Source organism: Prunus dulcis, chromosome 1, assembly GCF_902201215.1.
Source record: "Prunus dulcis chromosome 1, ALMONDv2, whole genome shotgun sequence".
In the NCBI taxonomy this organism is placed as follows: domain Eukaryota; kingdom Viridiplantae; phylum Streptophyta; class Magnoliopsida; order Rosales; family Rosaceae; genus Prunus; species Prunus dulcis.
In genome coordinates, this window is record NC_047650.1 from 40,241,924 (window position 1) to 40,264,113 (window position 22,190).

The 22,190-nt window shown below is 35.5% G+C and overlaps 3 protein-coding genes across 3 annotated transcripts; 2 read left to right on the forward strand and 1 right to left on the reverse strand.

Annotated features, from left to right (window-relative positions):
- The first annotated feature begins 3,185 nt into the window (after nt 1–3,185).
- Nucleotides 3,186–10,479, forward strand: LOC117613977 (E3 ubiquitin-protein ligase BRE1-like 2). The gene is made up of 19 exons (XM_034342628.1): nt 3,186–3,439; nt 3,973–4,134; nt 4,244–4,331; nt 4,475–4,705; nt 4,852–5,019; nt 5,374–5,567; nt 5,650–5,733; nt 5,836–5,955; nt 6,037–6,223; nt 6,315–6,475; nt 6,829–6,900; nt 7,555–7,631; nt 7,885–8,079; nt 8,582–8,654; nt 8,785–8,871; nt 9,001–9,138; nt 9,210–9,412; nt 9,767–9,929; nt 10,053–10,479. Exons 1-19 carry the CDS (start codon nt 3,398–3,400, stop codon nt 10,182–10,184), a joined length of 2,577 nt encoding a protein of 858 aa, XP_034198519.1. The 5' UTR covers nt 3,186–3,397; the 3' UTR covers nt 10,185–10,479.
- Nucleotides 10,480–11,142: 663 nt separating this feature from the next.
- On the forward strand, nt 11,143–14,031 carry LOC117616147. Its single transcript, XM_034345370.1, has 4 exons — nt 11,143–11,627; nt 11,760–11,852; nt 13,401–13,573; nt 13,746–14,031. The coding sequence occupies exons 1-4, from the start codon at nt 11,318–11,320 to the stop codon at nt 13,938–13,940; spliced, it is 771 nt and encodes a 256-aa protein (XP_034201261.1). The 5' UTR covers nt 11,143–11,317; the 3' UTR covers nt 13,941–14,031.
- A 478-nt stretch (nt 14,032–14,509) lies between these two features.
- On the reverse strand, nt 14,510–21,482 carry LOC117619926 (probable rhamnogalacturonate lyase B). The gene is made up of 15 exons (XM_034350002.1): nt 21,402–21,482; nt 21,187–21,308; nt 20,796–20,855; nt 19,197–19,316; nt 18,979–19,098; nt 17,827–17,968; nt 17,330–17,506; nt 16,824–16,982; nt 16,586–16,692; nt 16,015–16,105; nt 15,699–15,840; nt 15,438–15,594; nt 15,226–15,342; nt 14,879–15,005; nt 14,510–14,779 (listed from the first exon to the last, which is right to left on the reverse strand). The coding sequence occupies exons 2-15, from the start codon at nt 21,300–21,302 to the stop codon at nt 14,510–14,512; spliced, it is 1,905 nt and encodes a 634-aa protein (XP_034205893.1). The 5' UTR covers nt 21,303–21,308; nt 21,402–21,482.
- Nucleotides 21,483–22,190: the final 708 nt, after the last annotated feature.

Below are 22,190 nucleotides of genomic sequence, written 5' to 3' on the forward strand. Positions count from 1 at the left end.
ATTCAGGCAATATGGACCCAAAATGGATGCTAAAAAAAATTGTAGTGATTACCCAAAATCCACTTCGAAAACTCTCAGAAATGGATCTTGTCCAGAACTTCCCAAACATCTAGGACCACATTTTTCCCATCACTCTGTATAACTGCATCCCTTGGAGCATGAAGAGCTACATGAAGCACTGATCTATTTCCTGTGCTGTTTATCTGAAGGCACCACCCAGAAAAAGAAAAACAGAATGCAAAAGAATCACATGACAATGGCTTCAGAAATAAGCTGGTCTCATCTTTGCCATAAATCCTATAAAGCTATCAAATATAAGTTTTTGTGATTTCAGACAGTTAAAAGGTCAGAAATTTGGGCATCCTAATTTTAAATAGGAGACACCAACTAGCTATTGTTATACTGGTAGTTCTATCCACATAATACTCGACCAAAGGAAGATGAACTTGAAACGTACGTGCTCTCCACCAAACATTCGGTTAATCTTTTCTTTGAGGGATGCAGCCTGCATTGTGGCATAGACAACATTAATTAGAAAACACTATATTCACCCGATCCCTTCCCCACACAAGACACTAGTTACGAATAGGCCAACCCCACCTTTGCCAATTTCCAAGGTTTCAGGCTTGGCACATTGCCGTGAGTAGTCCAACAGTATCCCGTCAAACTCACTATCAAGTGTTATGTTTGTTTTAGGTGAACCTGGAGATGCTACTAAGGTTGAATTAATCCCGTACTTAAACTCATACATATCCGACTATGGAGATCTAACAAAACATGTTACCATTGAAATTGAATGAAAATATGGAAAAATGGGTACAGCTAGTCAACTAAGGTTGAATTAATCTCCACTCAAACGAGGTAGTTTGTTTGTTCTTGTAAAAAAAAAAAAACAAATCATCCTAGATGTTGTGATGAAGCAAACCCCAAAAGTTTGTCATTGCCTTGATTTATATATTTTGCAGGTTACAAGGAAGCTTGAGGGTCACGCAAAAGAGTCACTAGCCTTGCCTTCTCGAACACTCTGAATGTACTAGTTTCTTCTGGTGCTGATGCATATTGGAAACTACAATTACTTTCAGACATGGCTTCTACTCTAATGTGACTTCTGTTATTTAACGAAGTCATTTTGGCCCTGCAGATTTGTGTGTGGGGTGCTGCCGGGTGGGAAAAACAGAGAAACAAATTGAAAGGGATGAAATAATGATCAAAACCAATATTCTAGATGCAGTTAACTGAAGAGCTGGAGTCAAACTTATGAGCAATGAAAAGGAACCATTTTGCAGTCTAGGTAAACTAAGTTTAATTCTTCAAAAAAATGACCCTCACATTTTTCCTCTCAACCTCATTTGATGTCTCCAATATGTCAATATGAAATAGAAATAACAATCGCTATGTGACGAAGATCTTTTTCCAGATCAGAAAGCAAAATTTCCTTGAGGCCATTGACAAGTGAGAACATTTTTTTGAAGCTTCTTATAATCTATACATAAACAATGTTAAAAAATACCATGTTCTGCATGTTTTTGTTTCATTATTGACAGCAATTGTTGGTACTAAGCAATGAATCCCATCATTTATTTACAATTAAGAATCATACAAGACATCAACTATACATTCAAAACCATATAGAAAAGATGAAATTTTTGACGATCATTCGTGTGCAGCTCAACACATGACCTCTATCAAATACAAGGGCATTATCAATTCTCACAAAAACAAGGACATTCTTCATGCTGTTCTCTGAGTTGTAAGTGACATGTTGCAGGATATTCATTGGAGAAGTGCTGCAGAGAAGGATTCGATCAACTGATATGTCATATGGCACATTCGAATCATGATCCACTGGGGAAACAACAGGCGACTGCTGGAAATGATTACTGTTTAGATGATCATTTCCTTCATTCTCATTGCCTGGAAAGGGCTGTGGTTGTATTTCAGTGCTCTGTCATTTGTGTTGACAGGGAAGCTTGTATTGCAGCCAGCACCAAGCAGGGTGTCTTGCTTCTGTGAAATGTTGCATTGTGCTGTGATATAATCAATCAACTTTTGGTCTTCAAACGCACAAGGGGCCTAAGCCTCTCAGTCAGATTTTGCATAATGATGGCATATCTACAGAAAATTTATTCAATAATGGATATTTCTTTAAAGAACAATCTATCGAATCACATAATATGCAGAAATAATCTTCCAAAAGCCACAAGAGACCTCAATTTCTGAAATTCTTTTTACAATAATTCCTCAAAAGCTCCTTCACCCAGCCAAGTTTCGACCCCGCATTCATAACATTGTAGCAAATTCATAATCAGACCATTCAAACCAACAGGAAGTGAAACTAAAAAGAAAATCATTCCAATTATGGTAGCAAAACTTACAAGACAGAAAATAATCCCCAAGTTACTGATCCTCTACAAATGAATGGTGTTATCAAACTCCGACAGATACTGATTGAACGCATCTGAATTTCCAGTTTCTATTAAATCCATTCCCATCCTGTCCAAAGCCTCAATAGATTTGTGTACAGAAAAGAGAGAGTGAATTGTTAGGAAGAGCTAACCTTTACGTCGTTGATAAACGTGAGTCGCTAAAACCCCAGCTTGATGTATTTGCAGGCACGCCAGACCCGCCAGGAAACAAGAAATCTAAATTTAAAAAACGCCATTCAAGTTTTCTAAAAATGGGCCGCCAAGGCTGGCTAGGCGGGTCCCTTTTTATTTTATTTTATTTTATTTTTTACGTACAGCCGGGCGGCTATACCTTTTTGACACGTGGCGAAACAGGCGCAAGTCACCGAGAGGTGGTCTTTTTAAAAATTATAAAAAGTATAGCCGAGTGGCTATACTCGGTGTTAGTGCAAAATAAAAATAGTATAGCCGTTCGGCTATACTTGGATTTTTTGACACGTGGCGAAGCAGGCACTAGAAGCCAGGCGGTGGTCTTTTTAAAATTATAAAGTATAGCCGCCCGGCTATACCCAGCGTTCTTTTAAAATAAAAATAGTATATATACTTTTATTTTTTGACACGTGGCAAAGCAGGCGCAAGAAGCCAGCGGTGGTCTTTTTAAAATTATAAATAGTATAGCCGCGCGGCTATACTCGAATTTCCCGAATTTTTTATTATAAAAATAGTATAGCCCCCCGGCTACCTTTATATAAAACTTGATTTTGGGCTGAAATTTATTATACAGCGATCTCTCTCTCCCACTCCCAGTCGTGCCTGCGGAAACGCTATCAGTCCTTCTAGGGTTTTTTCTTTTGACAGAAAGAGCTTGGAACCTGAGAGCTGTAATGGTGCGGTGAGTTCCGTAAAGAGCACCATAACAACGATAAATGTAAAACTCAGACTCTGACGAGCCAGAGAAGAAGAGGCCTCATTTAAACTCACTTTCGCCCACCATGGCTCGTAGCTCCACCACTTCTCCACCCAATAACCATAGCGTAATCTCTCTCTCTCTCTCTCTCTCTCTCTCTCTATATATATATATATATATATATATTTACAGTCTGCTTGGTTACTGACGGAAAAATTCTTTTGATCAAATTTTTTGGTTTAAGAAAAATAGGTGTTTTATTTTTTTTTAAATTACTGTGATTGATGGGTGATTGGAGTTTGGGCAATTTCTGCTTTGGATGTGCTTTTGAGAATGTGAAAAATTGTACTATGCTCTGTTTGGTTGTTGAGGAAGTGTAAGAAAAGGGATATAAGTTACGAATTGGAATTTTTGGAGTAGAGGGTGTAGATTAGAGGGTTTCTGTTTATTAATTGTTTAATTGGGGCAGTAAAGCATCATTAATCTCTAAGTTGATGAAGTCACTTCTGAAGTTAGTATGCTATTTCATTAAAAAAAGCATGCATTTAGATGAGTGCACATTGATAGTTCAAGGCATTTCAAGTACACTTCAATTTTGATTTGAGATAGGAAGTAGATTGAAATGTATCGGTATTTTGTGTACGTACTATATGTGCCCAGGTCGATGCAGCAGTTCTCCAGTACCAGAACCAGAGACTTCTTCAGCAAATAGACAAACAGAAGCATGATTTGCAGGATCTTGAAGCCAAAATTAAGGAACTAAAGGATAAGCAAGGTTCTTATGATGAAATGCTAATCACAGTGAATCAAATATGGAATCAGGTTATCTTAAATGTTTGGTTGGGTTTTCTTCCTTTTCATGGTCTCAATTGTGTCCACCAGGATGACATGTAATTTTTTCTGATGGTGATTTCTTTATTTTGCTGTCCAGTTGGTTGATGATTTAATTCTTCTTGGACTATGTGCTGGAGGAAGCCAAAATGCTTTACAAATTTTAGATGGCGCTGATTATTCTCGTGGTATTTTACAGCACATGTGTTGTTTTATGCTACTTCATCTTTTTTTTTTCCTCATTTTTTCTGATGACTAAATCAAAATCTTAGTGTTCATTTTATTTTATTCTTCACATCATATAGATTAGTTTGACCAGTGTGTATTTCAGGTTCAATTCCATCATGTTCTGCGGAGGAGATGTTTCTTTGTAGACTCCTACAAAGAGATTCTATAGAAGCTAATGGCAATGATGAAATTGCTAAATATGTTGAAGAAGCTCTCACTTTGCGTCATACGTCTACTAGGGAGTTGTTAAAACTCTTGGAACATACCGTTTATTCTCATAGGGAAAAAACAGAGAGCATAGTCCACACTTTGGATGGAAAGATATGTTCTGAAGGTCAGAGGTTCAATTGTAAATTCATTGTTGTACAAACTAATTTCATACAATAACTTTTTCATTTTTTAACACTTATTTTTGAAGGAGTAAGTGCATGAGGAATTATGTACTGATTATAGATTCTTTGTTTTTCTTGTGATTCTCAGATGCTATCATCCAGTTACCTAAGATTGATGATATGATGGAGAGGGAGGTTAAAAATCTGCGGGAAGCGATTGATATTCTTCACATGAAGCAGAAAGAGTATGCTGATGTAATTCGGACTTACCTTAGCAGCCAGTCAACAGATCAGTCTGAAATTAGCCGCATTACAGGTTTCTGAGATGGTTATAGTCACAAGCCTTCGTTTTTTATTTGCATATTTAGTAGGAATGTTTAATCCTACACTTGATAACTGGCGGCACATATGTAATTTTTGTTTTTGTTTTTCATATTTTCGCATTACAAGAAAATTTGAACCTAGGATCTACAGTTCAGCCCATCCAACCCATGTCACTTGAGCTAAGGCTCGTGGCAGTACATGTAAAGATTCAGCATCATATTTAAGACCTATAGATTTAGGAACTTTGCTCAATTTCTGACAGAGAGTAAGTCTCAAAGTTTACCACTGTTTGGTGATGCCTTTTGATTGTTTGTTGAATATGTAAATTTTCTGTTATGGGTGACAGGTGAGCTGGATGACAGCATGACTGAACTAGAGGAGAGTAGGAGGAAACTAGTGAATCTGAAAATGCAAAAGGATGTTGCATCTGGGATGCATAACCTTACTTCTGGTGCAGTGAATGGAACCCTATCACCTGAAAAATCAACAGAAAGGACAATAAGCTTGCGGGAACTAAGAAATTCAATTGAGGAAACAAAGGTATAGATATGTTGCCAAAACTCCTTTGTACCAGCTCCCATTCTCACTCTTTCTCTGACATGTGTTTGAGCGTGTTTTGCAGATACTAGCAGCTGACCGCCTTTCTGAGTATCAAGAGGCACATGAAGAAAATTTAACGCTGTCAAAACAATTGCAAGAATTTCAGGTTTCTAATTTTGAATTTTCCAAAGGTTTGATAGTTGACATACACATTTCAAAATGATTTCAGTGTGTGTTTACTTTGACAAACAATCTATGCTTCTCACAGAATGAATTGAAGGATGACAAATTTGTACATTCATCTAGACTGTACACTATGCGAAATGATCAACTCCAACATTGGAATGTTGAAGTGGACCGATACAAAGCATTGGCTGATTCTTTGCAGGTTAAATTGCTTTGCTTTTGTGTTTCCAGATGCTTTGAATGCTTGGCCCATAAATTCTGTCTTTTAAAAGTTTAATTTCAGGCTGATAGGGCTCTTGTTGTGAGAAGGGAGAAGGACCTAAATGTCAAAGTAGAGTCGGCGGATGCAATTAGGAATTCGATTGACAATACTGATTCTAGGATTGAAGAACTAGAACTTCAGCTGCAGAAGTGTATAATTGAAAAAAATGACTTTGAGATAAACATGGAAGAAGCAGTACAGGATTCAGGTGAAAATTACATCAGTTTGATGTTTATTGATATTATTATTAATTGTGAGTTTACCCAAGCTTCTGGTACTTAAGATGTTCTGTGCTGCAGGAAGAAAGGACATTATAGCCGAGTTTCGTGTGATGGCCTCATCTTTGTCAAAAGAAATGGGAATGATGGAAGCTCAGTTGAAGCGGTGGAAGGAAACAGCTCATGAAACACTGTCGTTACGTGACAAAGCCCAATCATTAAAAGCTTCTTTAATTACAAAGGTTCACTTCCATTCCCGGTTTACTCTCGTACACATATCAGTCCTACTGCATTGTTTTTTGGACAATGTATAATTTGGAAATAAGGGGATATACTGATCTTTATAATTGTGTCGAGTGAATGAAAGTTACACACACATGCACACATACATATAAAAAGTACTTAGAAGCTTTGTTTTCCTTTTTTTAAACTGCAAGTTGGTTTTTTTGGAGAACTCATTTGTGATTCTGGAGTAAAAGAAGTCTTATGATTACTATTTGTTTGGATTTGTAATAGTTTTACTCCCTTTTCTTACTATTGATTAGTATTTAATCGTGGAATATTCTCTGAATTTCTCTGATTCTTTTTTTGGAAGACACATGAGCAAAAGAGCTTAGCAGATAAATGTGCTGAACAGTTGATAGAGATAAAGTCTCTTAAGGCATTGGTGAGTTTCTCCATTAGTCTTTGAATATAGTTAGCTTTACTTCTAATGGATCCATGTTTGTCGATTTTTTTCACCATTTAAATATAAGATTTTCTTTTTCCAGCTTCATCAATGCTTTTAATCTACCTTTGTACGTGTCAGTTTGTATCAGCTCTACATGCAGGTTTTTCGTACATCTGTACCTGCTGTTTAATTCTAATTCTATCACATTTGACAATTTAAGCTTCAATTCTTTAACAGACCCATAAAATTACCCCGTAAGCTGTGTTACCCAGCAAAATAAATTTTTTATGTATTTGTTTGCCTGGGCACCTTCCATGGAAAATGCCATAGCGTGATCTTCATGTCAAGCTATGGAAGCATTATAAAATGACATCCTTGAGGGTAGTTTGTCCAATTTAATCATGGAACTAATTATTCTGGTGAAACCATATAGTTCGTTTCTAGTGGAAAGTCATGAATGTAATAAAATATGAATATGCAGAGACTTATTACCTAACAAGAAAATAGGGAACAGTGTATGCAGATATTGGTACTCAAACTATGAGTCATGAGTGCATTTTGTCCATTTAAGAACATTTTGAATTTTAAGACACATGGACTGTACTATAACTGAGCTTATGTCAGTAACTGGTGAAGATGAACTTATTGCAGATTGAGAAGTTGCAGAAAGAAAAACTGGAACTGCAGATCTTCTTAGACTTGTATGCACAGGAAAGCTGTGAAAACAGGTAAATTGTTTTGTTGATGCTGGGGCTTTTTTTTTTTTTTTTTTTTTTTTGGGGGGGGGTAGAGATAGCCATGAGTGAATGTTGTGATTTCTTCATCTATACGATTTGTGTATTCAACTTAATATGTGACAGATTCTATTCGTTTTCTCTTATCTAATTGAGATTATTGAAATTTTTACTTTCCTTTCATGCGCTGCTTGCGTTCTCAATTCCATATAAATGGACACATTTAAGGTTAATATTAAATTTTCAGAGACTTGATGGAAATCAAAGAATCAGAACGCAGAGCGTACTCGCAAGCTGAAATGTTCAAAAATGCAATAGATGAACATAGTCTAGAGTTGCGGGTGAAAGCAGCCAATGAAGCTGAAGCTGCTTGTCAGCAAAGGCTTTCTGCTACTGAAGCTGAGATAACTGAATTAAGGGGCAAACTTGATGCATCTGAGAGGTTAGTTGTTTTCCTAGTGCCGATTGAGTTTTGAATATAGTTGCATACTAACAAAAATATGTTATTCTGTTTTTATATTCAGTGTTTTATATCTCAGATATACGAATATTTGAAAAGAAAAAAAAATACTGAGAAGTTTTCAGTAGGGTTAATTATAGTGTGTGTTTTCATCTAAAGGTCCAAATATTGTGTTGCCGGGTGTGTAAATTGAAGATGCTTTTGGTAATAAGTATAGCAATGTATAGATGTCTAAACTTGATTACACTCAGTAAATAAATGTAAGAATTTTAAAGAAATGCTTTTCTACCTCTGAAGCTGAATGTTCTTAATTAAGGCCAAGCTTGGTGCATTTGAGAGGTTTGTCTTTCTTATTCAAATAACTAACAATGTGCAAACTGGGATGTTAGATTCTATGTATGTTTTCTTTCACTAAAATAAAACATATGCATGTAAAAGATACTGGAAAATCTTAGTAATGCCATGTTTTCACCTTTTTCTTCAGGGATGTTCTGGAGCTTACAGAGGCTATTAGAATTAAAGACAAGGAGGCAGAGGCTTATATATCTGAAATTGAGGTGCCTTATTGATGCTTATCTTCTGATTGATATCTGGGGTTTCTGTTCCTTGATAATTGACACGATGACGTTGGTCTCACTTTTCTGATTCACCTACTCATTTTCTGATAAATTTATTATGTTCCTGCAGACCATTGGTCAGGCATATGAAGATATGCAGACACAAAACCAGCATCTGTTGCAGCAGGTGACTGAGAGGGATGACTATAATATCAAGGTCTGTGTTATTATTTTCATTGGTTTTTGTGGCCTTTCTTTCCCTCCACATTGTTGCTAAGTTTATTGGTGTGGTAGAATGCTGGCTGGTTGTCCCTGGTTTTTCAAAGAGATTTATTTTTTGGTGCAGCTCGTTTCTGAGAGTGTGAAGACAAAGCAATCACAGAGCTTTCTACTCTCTGATAAGCAGGCATTGGTGAAACAACTTCAACAAGTAAACACATCAGTAGAATCTTTAAAAATGAGAATTTCCCATGGTGAAGAGCAGGTATGGCTTCTCCTATTCCGACAAATTTTCCATTTGTTAACCTTTATCAAGTGGGTATTTGCATCCTGCAGATGAAGGCTCTCCTGACAGAAGCCACAAAAACTACTGAGGAAGACAGACACCTTGCAGTCAACGTGGAAACTGCTAAGTGGGAATTGGCTGATGCTGAGAAGGAGTTGCAGTGGCTGAAATCTGCTGTTTCCTCTTTTGAGAAGGAACATGGTCATATTCAAAAGGATATCAATGATATCGAATTGGAATTACACATTGAGAGGTAGTGTTTTGTCCATTTTGATTACAGTGCCTGCTTATGGATTCACTCTTATAAACAATCTAGGAAGCCTGTATAACTGTATACAGCTACAGTTTTGGCGTGTAAGATATTGTTTCCCAGTTTCACATGCTGGATAGATGCCTTGGGTAATTGTGATAGGCAAATAGGCTCAGGAAATCCTGAGCAGGGACAATGTATACAGCGATGGCTCCAAACTTTTTACCTTTCCCTGCTCGATCAGATTTTGCAAGTTTGGAAGATTTCTTCATGTGGGATGTCTTTGTGCAGCTATTAGTTGTAATACTCAAAAGTCATGTGGGAAGATTTCTAACAAGTTGGATTCTTGTTGTGCAGAAGCTCGAGGAAGAGTCTTGAGGAAGAGCTCAGGGAATTGAACAGCATGGTTGCTGAGATGAGTTCTGAAACTGGAGAGGCTGCAATACAGAAACTCCAATCTGAAATTAAATTTTGCAAGAATATTTTGCAGTGCAGTGTTTGTACTGATAGGCCAAAGGAGGTAAGGAAAAAATATTTGCCGCCTTTACCTTTATTTGACCAATGTTTGAGATACAAATTTGTAATAATTTGCTAAATCTTCTGATGAACTGATGGATGTTGGTGCTAATTATTTGATTTGCAGGTGGTAATTGTGAAATGCTATCATTTATTTTGCAATTATTGCGTACAAAAAAATCTAGAGATTCGTCATCGAAAGTGCCCTGCCTGTGGAACTCCATTTGGCCAAAATGACATACGGTTTGTGAAGATATGAAAAATATTTGTGATCCCTCTCACCCTTTTTTGATTGCTAAGCATCTTGCAGTAAATAGAATAGATTATAGTTTTTTATCTTCTTGTCACGGTAGCCCAATATAGGAACTGTGGCTTTGTATAGCTTTGGAGGCAATAGTTTTGTTCCCTCTGTTCTGTAAATGAGTGTTTTAAAAAAATAGTTATTATTATTATTATTTGAAACTGATGGTAGCTCCATTGATGGATGACCATATAAGATAGGATTTAGTTATCCATTGGAGTCAAGGATAAGCATCTTCAGCTTTGCTTGATGTTGACAGTTGGTTTTACATTTTCATTTTTAGAGCTTTCTATTTTCGTCCGAACAATTATAATTTTGGAGTTGTGTCAAAAGAAAATAATTTTTTTAGTCTGAGAGGTAAATATTCACTGGGATTTCTCTATGCTTAACTAAGTTGGCTAGAACGAATGTGCTCCTCACACTGCATCCGAGTTCGAATTCCTCTTCATGTAGTTTAGATGATATTAAAATAGATTATTGCTGGCATAAATAAAAAATTTGTCTATAAAGTCATGAACAAATCAAACGTCTTTGGCTTCTAGTTGTAACTTGGATTAGTAGCTTGCCTCCCTATTTACAAAGAAGCCCACATTTGCCATTTTCTACTCGAAACCAACACTTATAAAAAGAAACAAAGAAAAGAACAAATTTCAAATGGATGTCAATTTCCAAATTTTGTTTGAGTTGAAAGTATAAGATGGATTGTTGATGAATAGAACTTATCCATTTCAATCCTATCAAAATTAAAATTTCATATAAAGTTTTTCAACATTTCTTGAATTTTGTGAGTTATCTAATTCAATCTAATCCTAAACATCAATGTGGCCTCGACGGTGCAGGGTATGTGCGTGTCACTATTAATTAATAAGATACTCAATAACTACCACTATTAATTAACTATAGGACTATTTTTTCTGGGTCACTCCACGCCACGCCAAACGTTCTGAAACTGAAAGCGTCTTTGAGATGAGATACGACATCGTTTTTCTGCACCATCAGACACTGCCCAAACAAATCTTCATCCCTTCTCTCTCCGTCTCTCTCAATTCTCATCGAGTCATTTGTTGGCTTTCTTCACCGTAATTGAAGAAATGCTTCTTTCTCTTGTGCAAACCACCTTAACATCATCGCCTTTCCAATCCCCAAGCTTCAAGATTCTTCATCCCGCCACTGTGCTGCCCAAAACTCTCTTTCTTGGTCTTGGAATTGAACCCACAAATGCCCTCAAAAGATTACTCTTTTTTAGCCAAAGATCACATTATACTAAATCCAGAAACCCCAGGCTTACAATCCATGCTTCTTTGCTTGAAGCTCCAGTCCTTTGGGCTGGTAGGCTTTGCATCTTCTACGCACTCTTGAAGACTGGTTTAGCTGGATCTCAAGCTAACCCACTTCTCTCAGGTCTACTTCTTTAATGGGTTGTTTCTACTTTTCTTGGTTATTTTCTGTTACCCTTTAGTTTATTTCTAAGTTTCAGAAAGTTGTTATGGGTCTTTTTCTTGATTTAAGTTTTTTTCTTTTACTGTCTTTCAGATTTGGGAAGCACTGAAGAAGGTGATGGGGTTGGGATTGAGTCTGCTGATTTGGGGTTTTCTAGGTGGTTGAACAGCATACAGGGGAAACCAGGTTTGTTTGTTTCTTTCTTTTAACTGTACTTTCTTTTAACTGTACTTTCTTATATTGGATACATTAAGTTGAATGGCATTTTGTTGCCTGTCAAGCAGGTTTCATTATTAAAACCATTGGATATAATAGAAGGGTAGTAAAAAAGAAATTAGTTGCACAAGGTAAATCAGAGTGGAGATTTATGTTCTCTCAGTTATTATTAAGAATAAACTGAAGATGAGAAAGATAAATTTGCTCGCATTTTCTAAGAAATTAAATATGGAACTGATGACACATGAATACCTACTGGATGTGAATTTTGTTTTGTTTTGATGTTTATGCATATAGGATCACTGAAATAAATAAAAAATTTGGACAAAATCACCGACATAATGGTTTCAGTAATAAGGCTCAGATTACTTATTACTAGAGTAAACTAAGCATATGTTTTACTTATCTCGAAGTTGAACTTCAAAATGACACCTTTTTAAAGAAGTTGATGTGAAAAACTACTGAAGTTATCTCTTTAATGTGCCTTGGCATTTCAGAAGGACACATACTTGGTTCCTTATCCTTTTTGCTGATTAGAATAAGGCATCCCTTGATGCCTACAAATTCTATTTATGGTATTTTATTGCAATGAAGCATTAGCCCTTGTATGACGGAATGCTGGAAGGCTAAGTGGGTTATCATAAACGAAGCCTGTGTCTTTCCTTATGATTTGGTGGTCAATGATGAATAGAGTCTTTAAGCAGGAAATTCTAATGCTGCTGCTGTCTGAAGACTCTGAATTTCCAAGGGACACATGTTACCATCAATGTGCTAACTGATCCTTCACTTGATGTTATTTTCATAGATTGTTTGATTAGTTTTCAGTATCATTCTTTACATTTGGTTAATTGGGTTGCTGTACTAGCCCCCCTTGGCATGTTCTAGTTTCCGTTTTTACTTGTCGAAAAAAGGACAAATGAAATAAAAATGGATAGATTGTTACTTATATTGGTTAAAATGGATTAGTACAAATATGTATTTTATGGCATTCTCATATCCAAAAAGGCAATGACCAGGCCAAAGAATACTGTTAGCATTTATTAATTTCTGTTGATCTTGTTCAAGACCGAAAAAACATCAGAAGAAATTTTTGTCAATTGAGGTTTGCTATGGGTTACTCTTGATGAAAATCTTTTTCTTTTCTCTCTTTCTGCCGTTATGGGTATGACATGAGTGGCAGTACAGTTGGTTTGTGTATCACCTCTGAAGTCATCATACTAAGAGAGAGATAAAGATACACCAACATGTGTTCACATGACGAGAAAGAAATGTTGATTAACTACTTGGATGGATATTTATGAAAAAAAATTTTGTTAAGAAAAAGGTTTTTGACTGGGGAACCTTAGTTATTCTTGTGTTCTACATGATACATGAAGGTAATGATTCTCGGCTTTTGTAAACCTTTTGGCCCTGTTGTTTATTTTAATGTCACAGATTTCTCATTTAGAGCTGCATTTTCCTTTCCTTTAGCATCCGTATTATATTTTATAAACCCTCAGTTTTGATTTGTTTTATCAGTGAAAGAAGCAGCTGATAGAAGGAAATTAGTGAGCAAATGGCATCCTACCACAAAGGGCACACTCAGAAGGAACTACAGGGTACCCTCTAAATCTGAAGGGCGGCGTGCTCTGAAAGCCATTGCCTCCTTATTGTCAGAGGACGATCACTTTGTAGATGCCACCTCCCACAAGGTAATTACAACTCTGAGGAAAACTGTTTCCTTTTCCTTTTCTGTTTCTTCCATTTTGATTGGTCTTTATCTTTTTCCATCTATTTCAATTTTTCTTTTTAGTCAAATTCTGAATAGCAGTACTCAGAAAGCCATGTAATCTCACATACCAATAATTCTTCGGGCATTTATAGGGTTGCCAGATTAGGAGGGAGAGCGCTCATGGAGAAACTGTCTGTTGCAACAACGTAAGGGCTCTGTTCGATGAGCTCCCAACACCACATCTAGTTGTGGAAATCACTCCTTTTCCTGCTGGTTCTCTTACAGAAACGGATTACACTAAAGCTGAGAAATTAGAGAGGGTCCTAAGGTCTGGTCCTTCTGTTTGAGTAATCTTGTACTTTCTGTGCTTTGACTTGTGTATTCAGTATCAACTTTGTACATAGTAATTTCATGAAAGAAAGCTTGTTTTTCTTCCAATGCTCCTGGCATTTAAACTATCTCGCCATAACCCGGTATCAGTAATCAGAATTAAGCTTAGGACGTTTATTAGCCAGGGTTTTCTTTGTTCACAGGGAAACAAAAAGGAAACATAAAGGAAAAAAGAGTCCAATAGATGAATGATTATGTTTGATTTATTACTAATTATAAAAAATCAAGGATTAACAATATGAAATCCAATGCCAAATTTAAAGAGGCAAATGAAGTTTGTAATAGCCACGGATATCCGTGGCATGGGATATATCCACTATGCCATGAATATTCGTGACTGTTAATGATGTTTTCTTTGTATTGTCGATTATAAATACATGCCATCCAAAAGTTATTAGTATTTTTTGTATGAGTTTTGCATGGTATTAGCTTATGAATTTGAGCTTTAACTACAAATAATCTATAACTTATAAAGCCACTTACAAATTAAAGAACTAAACAACGAATCCAATGAATGAATGATTAATCACTTGGAACTGAATCCAAGATTGTTGCTCTTAGAAGATGGGGGACCTTCTAAACGAATATAGTCATACATAATTCCTTGGAAAGGACTTGTACTCAATGTTCGAGTTAGAAAAATGGTATTGTTCCCTTCCACCAGCTGAACACCAGGAACGTCGACATTGTACAGCCTATACAGCCCATGAATTCCATGCCTTGCGATGGTGTTATCGTTTCCAATCGGTCCCGTTGAAAAATGAGGATTGCTTGGTCGGAGGTCATTGATCCGAACCTTGAAGAGTTGAAGCAAAATTTTCATTAGAATTTACTTATAAGTCATTGTTAATGGATATGAAATTTAGGGTTCAAATTCAAAGTCAAGAAGTAATACTTGTAAGTCAGAAACATGTGCTGTGGCTAGTGCTATTCGTAGTTTGTAGGTATAGTTCTTGTCCACAATGTCAAGTTTGAACTTAATCTGCCATGTTGATCCTTGGTATGTGTTATTATCTGTCTTCCTGTGGATAAAAATGAAAGGGGAACATGCATGATATATATAAATAGTTAAATGAGATCTTACAATAGAAAGAGTTAGTTTTTAGCATATTAGAATAGTGTCTTAATATGTTTCCTAATTGAGTGTCACGTGTTTAAATATATCAAACTCTGTTTGATAACTTAACATGTCAGAATGTTGTAACATAGTTACGTAGTATCACCCCAACAATAATGAATTACCTGGTAACCTGAGCAAAGAAGAAATCTTTTCTATAATCGCTAACGCCCACGGTGTAAACCATGTCGTTGTGAGGATATAAATCTGCATATCTTTCCCACAATCCATATTGTCTAAACCTGCCATTTACAACAGACGCCTGAATTTCATGACCTAGCTTATAATGAAAAATGTAAATTCTTATAAAAGTAGATTATCAATAGGAAGAACAAACCTGTCAGTGTGGTTGAGATAGAGCTTGTTAATGTACTTTGGATTAGGATCAGGAACAAAGAATTCTGCTGCAGTTCTATCTGGAATGCCTATTTCCCATAGAGTTGGCCCACTTCTTGGAGGTTCATAAACAAGTGTACCCACATCTTTATCACTACCTGCAGGTTATTTTACATAAAATCAGAGTGTAAATGGATTTATTTATATATAATAAAGAAAACTTAATATAAGCAAAAAATAAAAAAGAAGGTAAAAATAAGACCTGGAGATATGGTTACTTCAGCTTCATATCGATAATCACCAATTAAACCAGGAACATAGGCAAAAAGATTATAGGTGCCTGGACGGATTCCAGTTATAGAGAAGCAGCCTTTCTCGTCTGCTTTAGTCCAAAATTGGTATCCCTGATGTAAAATTTAAAATATCATGCTGTAAATTTCTATATCATTCATAAATATATTTGGAAATTGGGTGCATGTAATACTATTCATAATATACATAAAGAAGTTTCGGCTGAGAAATTCCTCAAATAAGCTTCGGTTTTACCATAGAGCACTTAATTGCAAATATATACGTACCTTGCATTCAAATTGCCATGATCCAACATCTCCTGGAGCTGCCAATCCCACCAGGGTGCCATTTCCGGGTAAGTCTTCATCACTAATATACCTACACAAGTGTATATATTGAAATTTCACTTAAATTTTCAAAGGAAAAAAAGGGCGTACTATGTTAGCTTTAGTATAAATGAATTTATATGACAGAAAATAAAATATCAAGAATATCAATCACCGAAAACTTGACTATGTTCACTGTTGATGTGCATATATGATGGGGCTGCATGTGAGGATGTAAAATTCACGTACATTGTTGGCTCATTCACTAACATCAAATTTTTTGGGGTCTAAGGTGGTTGTCTAACAACTGACTCACAACCTCATAATGACAATACAGGGACTTTTTAAAGACTACCAAAAGAGGATTTCAGAAATTAAGAACACATAAATCTCTAAACCAAATGCTTTGTTTCGCAAGGGATAATCCAATTGACCCTTTCTTTTTTCGTTTTTTTTTTTTCCCCCAATTAGGGTTCTATTTTAATATGATCACCAAAAGATATATAAATGTGCTATAATAACAAATAGTTACCTGTCATGGACTAGTAATCTGCCGCTCACACTACCTCGTTGATCTAACGGCAGAAAGTCCTTGGAAGCTGGAAAATCATACGGCCAGCTTTGAACTTCAACTTCCATCTGAAATGTGTTACAAATTTTTCAGAGATGATATTTCACCCAATATACAATTAAAATTGCAAAATAATTTTCTTTTAGAATTGTAAAAAAATACAAAGAATGTAGTTGGGGTATTCTTTTTCATGTGAAACCTGCTGTTTAGCGTCTTCCCATAGCCGCTTAAGTGGGTCATCTCCATTCACCAAATAATTAAGATGGATAAAAACGGGGCCAAAAACCTTCTTCCATGGCTCATTCGGCCCAAATTGTAATATCAAATCCGCTCCTGAGTAATGGGTGCTGTGAAATATCTGAAGATACAATTTCATTCAAAGTTAGTACAATTGTACTTCTCGTTTTTAATAACCATTATGGTACGAATTAGGGCTCTAAATCTTGATACAGTTTGAGTTTGACTCGTATTTGGTTCGTTAACGAATCAATCAATTCGTCAATGGAAGTGGATTCTCTGTCTCCCTTATGACACCCGAGATCGAATTTTAATGGAATTTCTTTCCTCCAATGTAACCCAAATGAACCAATCAATTTGTAAGAGAAACGAGCTGAGCTCAAGCAAAATATTATGCTCAAGTTTTAATGAACGAGCCGAGCTCGAATCAAGCTAGATCTATCTAGGCTGAAAAATAAGCACACTTACAGCAAGGGTGATGGGCCCAACATGGGAAGTGAGGCACTGTTTGAGAGGCCCACCAGATTTGAACTCTTCGCTAGGAGTAATCTGCCAGAATCCCATGGGTGGGTCAGTGACCGTGGATATCCATCCATGCACCCGATTGTCCTTGTTCTCAATTGAATATTGATACTTATCATCCACCTGCGCAAAATCGACCAAAAATATTAACCAACAAACCGCATGAATTATTATGGGATCGGATATATATATATATATATATATATATATTTTTTTTTTCCCGTCTATCAATTTTATCGTATATGATTTAGACATTTGATAAGCGATTAATTTTTATTTGAATTATGTGCGGTCTAAATTCAGAGTATGACAATAATGTGAAAAAAAAAATTAAAAAAAATGTTTTTTAAGATTGTTTGACTATAGGCTAGTTTTTTTTTTGGTTTTTTTGTTTTTGTTAGTGATAATAAGAAGAAATGGTTGGTAGAGGTTAGAAGAAATACTTCTCCTTTAAACTCTGGCTCCACAGGATTGACAAGCAAGACAGCCTCTGGGTAAGCTAGGGGTTGGCCTCTTTCTGCCGTCCGATCATCAGGAAGTGGCATGTATCTTTGCCTATTATCTGACATTGCCATGTAATGAAACCTACAAGAAGATTTTTTTTATTTTTAAAAGGAGAACAACATTAAAGAAAGTGTTTTTGTCTACTTTTACCAAAAACTAAGATCTACTTTTTTTATTGACGATTGCTGCTATTTGTAACATATTTATTTATCATATTATTGATCACCTCTTTAATATATGTGAGTTAGTAAGTAATTAGCAATGCGGTCAATAAATGTGGTACAAATAGTATAATAATTTTTTTTTATAACTTAAAAAATTATTATTAACCTGCAAAAATTAATATATTTTTTCTTTGGGTAAGTGCTGATACATTTTATACACCATGTGTTGAGCTAGAGACTGGTATAGCTGGTGCCTCTCCATTTGGGGCTATAATTATTTTCGGTTCAGTTTCGGTGAGATTGAAAAGGTAAACATCATCATCTTCACGAGAAAGCATTTGTCTTTTGGATCTGACATCACGAGAAAGCTACCCCTGTATGAGTTTTGTTTTTTCCTTTTTGCCATTGTGTGAGTTTTCTTTTCTGCCTACTACATTCAAACTTTTAAATTGGAATTAGAATTTTAATAAGATCTGTTTTGTCACCATCAATTAAATTGTCTACGTACAAATGCACCCCCACCTCATGTCATCTACATTGCATTTCTCTAATTGCATGATTGGTTAGTTCCTTTTTATTATACTTTACGAGTGCCCTATTTGTACTACGTACATCTACTGACCATATCACCTCAACACTCTAAAATTGTTATATTTTTTTATATATATACAAGCGATATTTTATTTTAATTTAATCTAAATTACGAGAAGAAAAATTCAAACTGAGATGCAAAATAGAGAGTACATTCGCTCTAGTGTAAGCCCATATCTGCCTAAAGTTGTTGATACTTTATTTGGCCTAGACCTTACCTTTTATATACGGTAAAAATCAATTCGCTAATTTTATTGTAATAAATGAAGGGGGATGCTATTGGCACTCCAGTAATGGTTGCCTAAAATAAAGAGAAAATGGATGAAGGGAAATTACTTGTCTTTTCTGAGCTTAAACCCGATCCTGGTATTGGTCAAGTTGAAAGCAGGCCAATCCTTCAAGTGTTCATAGATACCGTACGTATAGAAGCCTGAGGAGTTGCGAAGCATAACAAACCTTGAAATTCACATTACTATTGTCACCATCAATTAATCATGAACTAATCACATATAATTAATAAAATAAATTCACCATATTTTTTCTTTCAAACTGACCTTTTGTCAATATTTAAAGGCACAACCTTTCCTTCTAGAGAGGGATCCCACATTCTAGTGAATGAAAGCTCTATCTGGTTCTCAGTTTCCACAATCACTGTAAAATTGGTCGTTTCCATCCTGCAAATAGAGCCACTAGTTTTCAGTTTTATGGGGAACTTGGAAATGAAAATTTTTTTGGGGTCAAATTGTGAATTTGAGATCATAGAATGAAAGTGCACGTTACAACAGGTTCGTAGTATTTTTCGATGAATTTTTTTGGAGTATGATGATTGTTTGGTGAATTTTGAATCTAAAGGTCCCAAGGCTTGGACTAGGTCCGTGATTGAACACAATAGTCGAATGGCCATGTCCAAGTCAGGAGGTCTCAAATATCGAGTTTGGTAACTGGAATGCAATGTATGTGTAGTGATGTAAAATTGGTGAATGAGAAAGGAGCACTAAAAAAAAAAAAAAAAAACTAAAATCTAAAATATTTTCAAGTTGTTTTAAAAAATAAGAGTGATTTTGAAAACTATAGATTTCACTTTTTTTAAAACGAAATCTTGTATAAAAATGAAAAATGAAAAATAAAAAAGAAAAGGTTACCAAATGGATCCTAAACTTTTAATTTTTGAAGGAGATGTTTTTCACACTTCCAGAATGTCATCATGAACTTGAAATTGAATATTTTATATTTTAAAACACTCACAGAATTAGTGCACGATAATCCTCTAGTGTGCATGATAATTTTTTTTTTAGCCTCTTTACACGCTTGCATTGTAAAGCATACATCCAATAATTTTATTATTACTATTAAATTTTTTATTATTTAACAAAAGTGATATATTGTTTTATTTATTTATAATACAAGTAAGTCTAAACTATAAAGGGAGGAAGATTTCTCACACACACACACTACTAAGCTGATGTAGTGTTTGAACCTGGGAATAGTTAAGGTCCTTTTCTAATGGGCTACACCCGAAGTGATATTTTATTACTAATTGTAGACAAATTTCAAAATACCTTTTTTTTTTTCGGTTGGATCAAAATACCTTTTCAAATAGAGTATAATACCCCTTGGTAGGCATCCATTTATTACAAAAGATGCTAAGGACGATATTTTATTACTAACAATAGCCCAATTTCAAATTACCTTGTCAAATAGGATTATAATACCTCCTCCAATTGTATTTCTTCCAATTATCAATAAATCCTCCCTCGTATTGTCGAACTTCTCTAAAAAAAATACCCCTTGTAACCGTCTATTTATTACAAAAGATGCTAAGGTTACAAGATTTGTGCAACCATCCATAAAGTTTACGTTAAATATATCAATCACAATTAATCTAAAAACTGTTTTCTTTAGTTTACAAAATTTGCTATCCTTTTGATATGTTTTCAGTTTGCATTTTAAGGGTAACTGTTTCTAACAATTGAGCTACAAGCCGCCCCTTGCTCTAGCAAGCATGTTATATATTATCAAATTGTATGCATTTTTTGGTGGAAAGTATCAAATTGTATTTAATTTTAAAAACATATTTGAAGAAGAATCTACACTATCAATGCATGGTTGATATTGATATATGAATTATAGTATAAGAAAGGACAGGAGCACACCTATCAAATTCGCCTTTTTTTCTTTTAATTTCTGGCGCATCCCAAACCAGGTCCCAATACCTGCATATAGCTATATACATAAGCATGTGTGTATGCATATACATTGCCCCAAAAAGGCTAACTTTCAAACCCCATATTAAAATTAAATCATCCAACCCTAAACCGAGATTAGCAATAGAGAAAGATGCCTACGCTCTTAAGCTAAGTTTCCATCATTCGACATGAGATACTCTCAACAATTATGCAGTACCAAAATACAAATAGCATTATTGTTTACATATTTTCAACCGTATCCAAGTTTTTCTCTTCTAAGTCAACAACTATAGTCAATACTGATCCATATAAAGAAATCTTCAGTATTTGAAATCCAATTTGAAAGAAGAGTCCTTACCCTCTATTGGAATCTTCATTAAGAATTTCAAGCAAATTGTCGACGCCGTTATATTGAATTCCGGTGACCATCCCCGCTGGTTTTGATAACGTCACCTGGAGAATCCCATTATCCATCACCACCTGCCCAAATAATTAATAAATTAAGCTATCATATTATGACACTAACAAAAACGACGTCGTCTCGTCAGTCCAAAGTGTACCAAAAATGCTTACATCTTGTTCACGGATATGCAACTGCAGGCCTGTGATACTTTGCGCAGCAGCGGCTGGGAAAGTCACGGCCTGGATTAAGAGAATGATGAAACACAACTTTACCGACAGCCATGTTTTCGAGACGGAAAAAACGTCGCCTTTTGGTCCCCTTCCTGATCTGACATGGAAGGTCGACATGTGAACCGTGAAGGCAAAGGTCGAGATCAGGAATGTTGAAATATTGGCCAAGTTTCGGTGAATATGAAACAAAAGAATACAAATAAATTAAAAAATAATAATATTGTCTTGTGATTTCTTTACTTTGTCGCCACCAGTTTCTGTGTTTGGTGAACCAGACGGGGCATGCACTAGTCGTTGGTGGAGAAAAGTATATATGTATATTTGTGAAGCGATCAATGATAAAAAAGGTTCATTTGAAAAACTTTACTTGTTTTCTAGTATATTAGAGGAAAGTTATTGTGTGGATTCGGTTTTAAAGGATGCGTTTTTATTCTTTCTTTTTGGGGTTTCATTGCTTTTATTTATTTTCAAATTTATTCATGTATTGAGGAGAAAGTTTAGAGATTATTGATTGGTATTCGTACGTCTTTCCTTTTTGGCTTTTTTCTTTCAAATATTTTCTTTCTTTTGTATCTTTCGGAAAACTTTTAAATTTTTTTTTTTCCGGGATTTGTTTTGTTTGTAAATTCAGGAAGAAAAGGGGTGACAGTTCACCAAATTGGAGGGCAATAATCTTACACCCAAGGGGGGACCCGTCCTACATATGAGGAGGGTGTGTGGTGGTGGATA

What these genes read in the sequence shown, in the direction of transcription:
- LOC117619926 (XM_034350002.1), bottom strand. Translation starts at nt 21,302, where the DNA reads ATGGATAATGGGATTCTCCAGGTGACGTTATCAAAACCAGCGGGGATG. An exon ending in CCTTTAAATATTGACAAAAG is followed by an intron (nt 19,099 to 19,196) that starts GTCAGTTTGAAA and finishes GTGAATTTCAAG; the next exon opens with GTTTGTTATGCTTCGCAACT. An exon ending in CACATGTTTCTGACTTACAA is followed by an intron (nt 14,780 to 14,878) that starts GTATTACTTCTT and finishes CAACTCTTCAAG; the next exon opens with GTTCGGATCAATGACCTCCG.
- LOC117613977 (XM_034342628.1), top strand. Translation starts at nt 3,398, where the DNA reads ATGGCTCGTAGCTCCACCACTTCTCCACCCAATAACCATAGC. An exon ending in CTCCACCCAATAACCATAGC is followed by an intron (nt 3,440 to 3,972) that starts GTAATCTCTCTC and finishes ATATGTGCCCAG; the next exon opens with GTCGATGCAGCAGTTCTCCA. An exon ending in TTGGAATTACACATTGAGAG is followed by an intron (nt 9,413 to 9,766) that starts GTAGTGTTTTGT and finishes CTTGTTGTGCAG; the next exon opens with AAGCTCGAGGAAGAGTCTTG.
- LOC117616147 (XM_034345370.1), top strand. Translation starts at nt 11,318, where the DNA reads ATGCTTCTTTCTCTTGTGCAAACCACCTTAACATCATCGCCTTTCCAA. An exon ending in AGCTAACCCACTTCTCTCAG is followed by an intron (nt 11,628 to 11,759) that starts GTCTACTTCTTT and finishes ACTGTCTTTCAG; the next exon opens with ATTTGGGAAGCACTGAAGAA. An exon ending in TAGATGCCACCTCCCACAAG is followed by an intron (nt 13,574 to 13,745) that starts GTAATTACAACT and finishes GGGCATTTATAG; the next exon opens with GGTTGCCAGATTAGGAGGGA.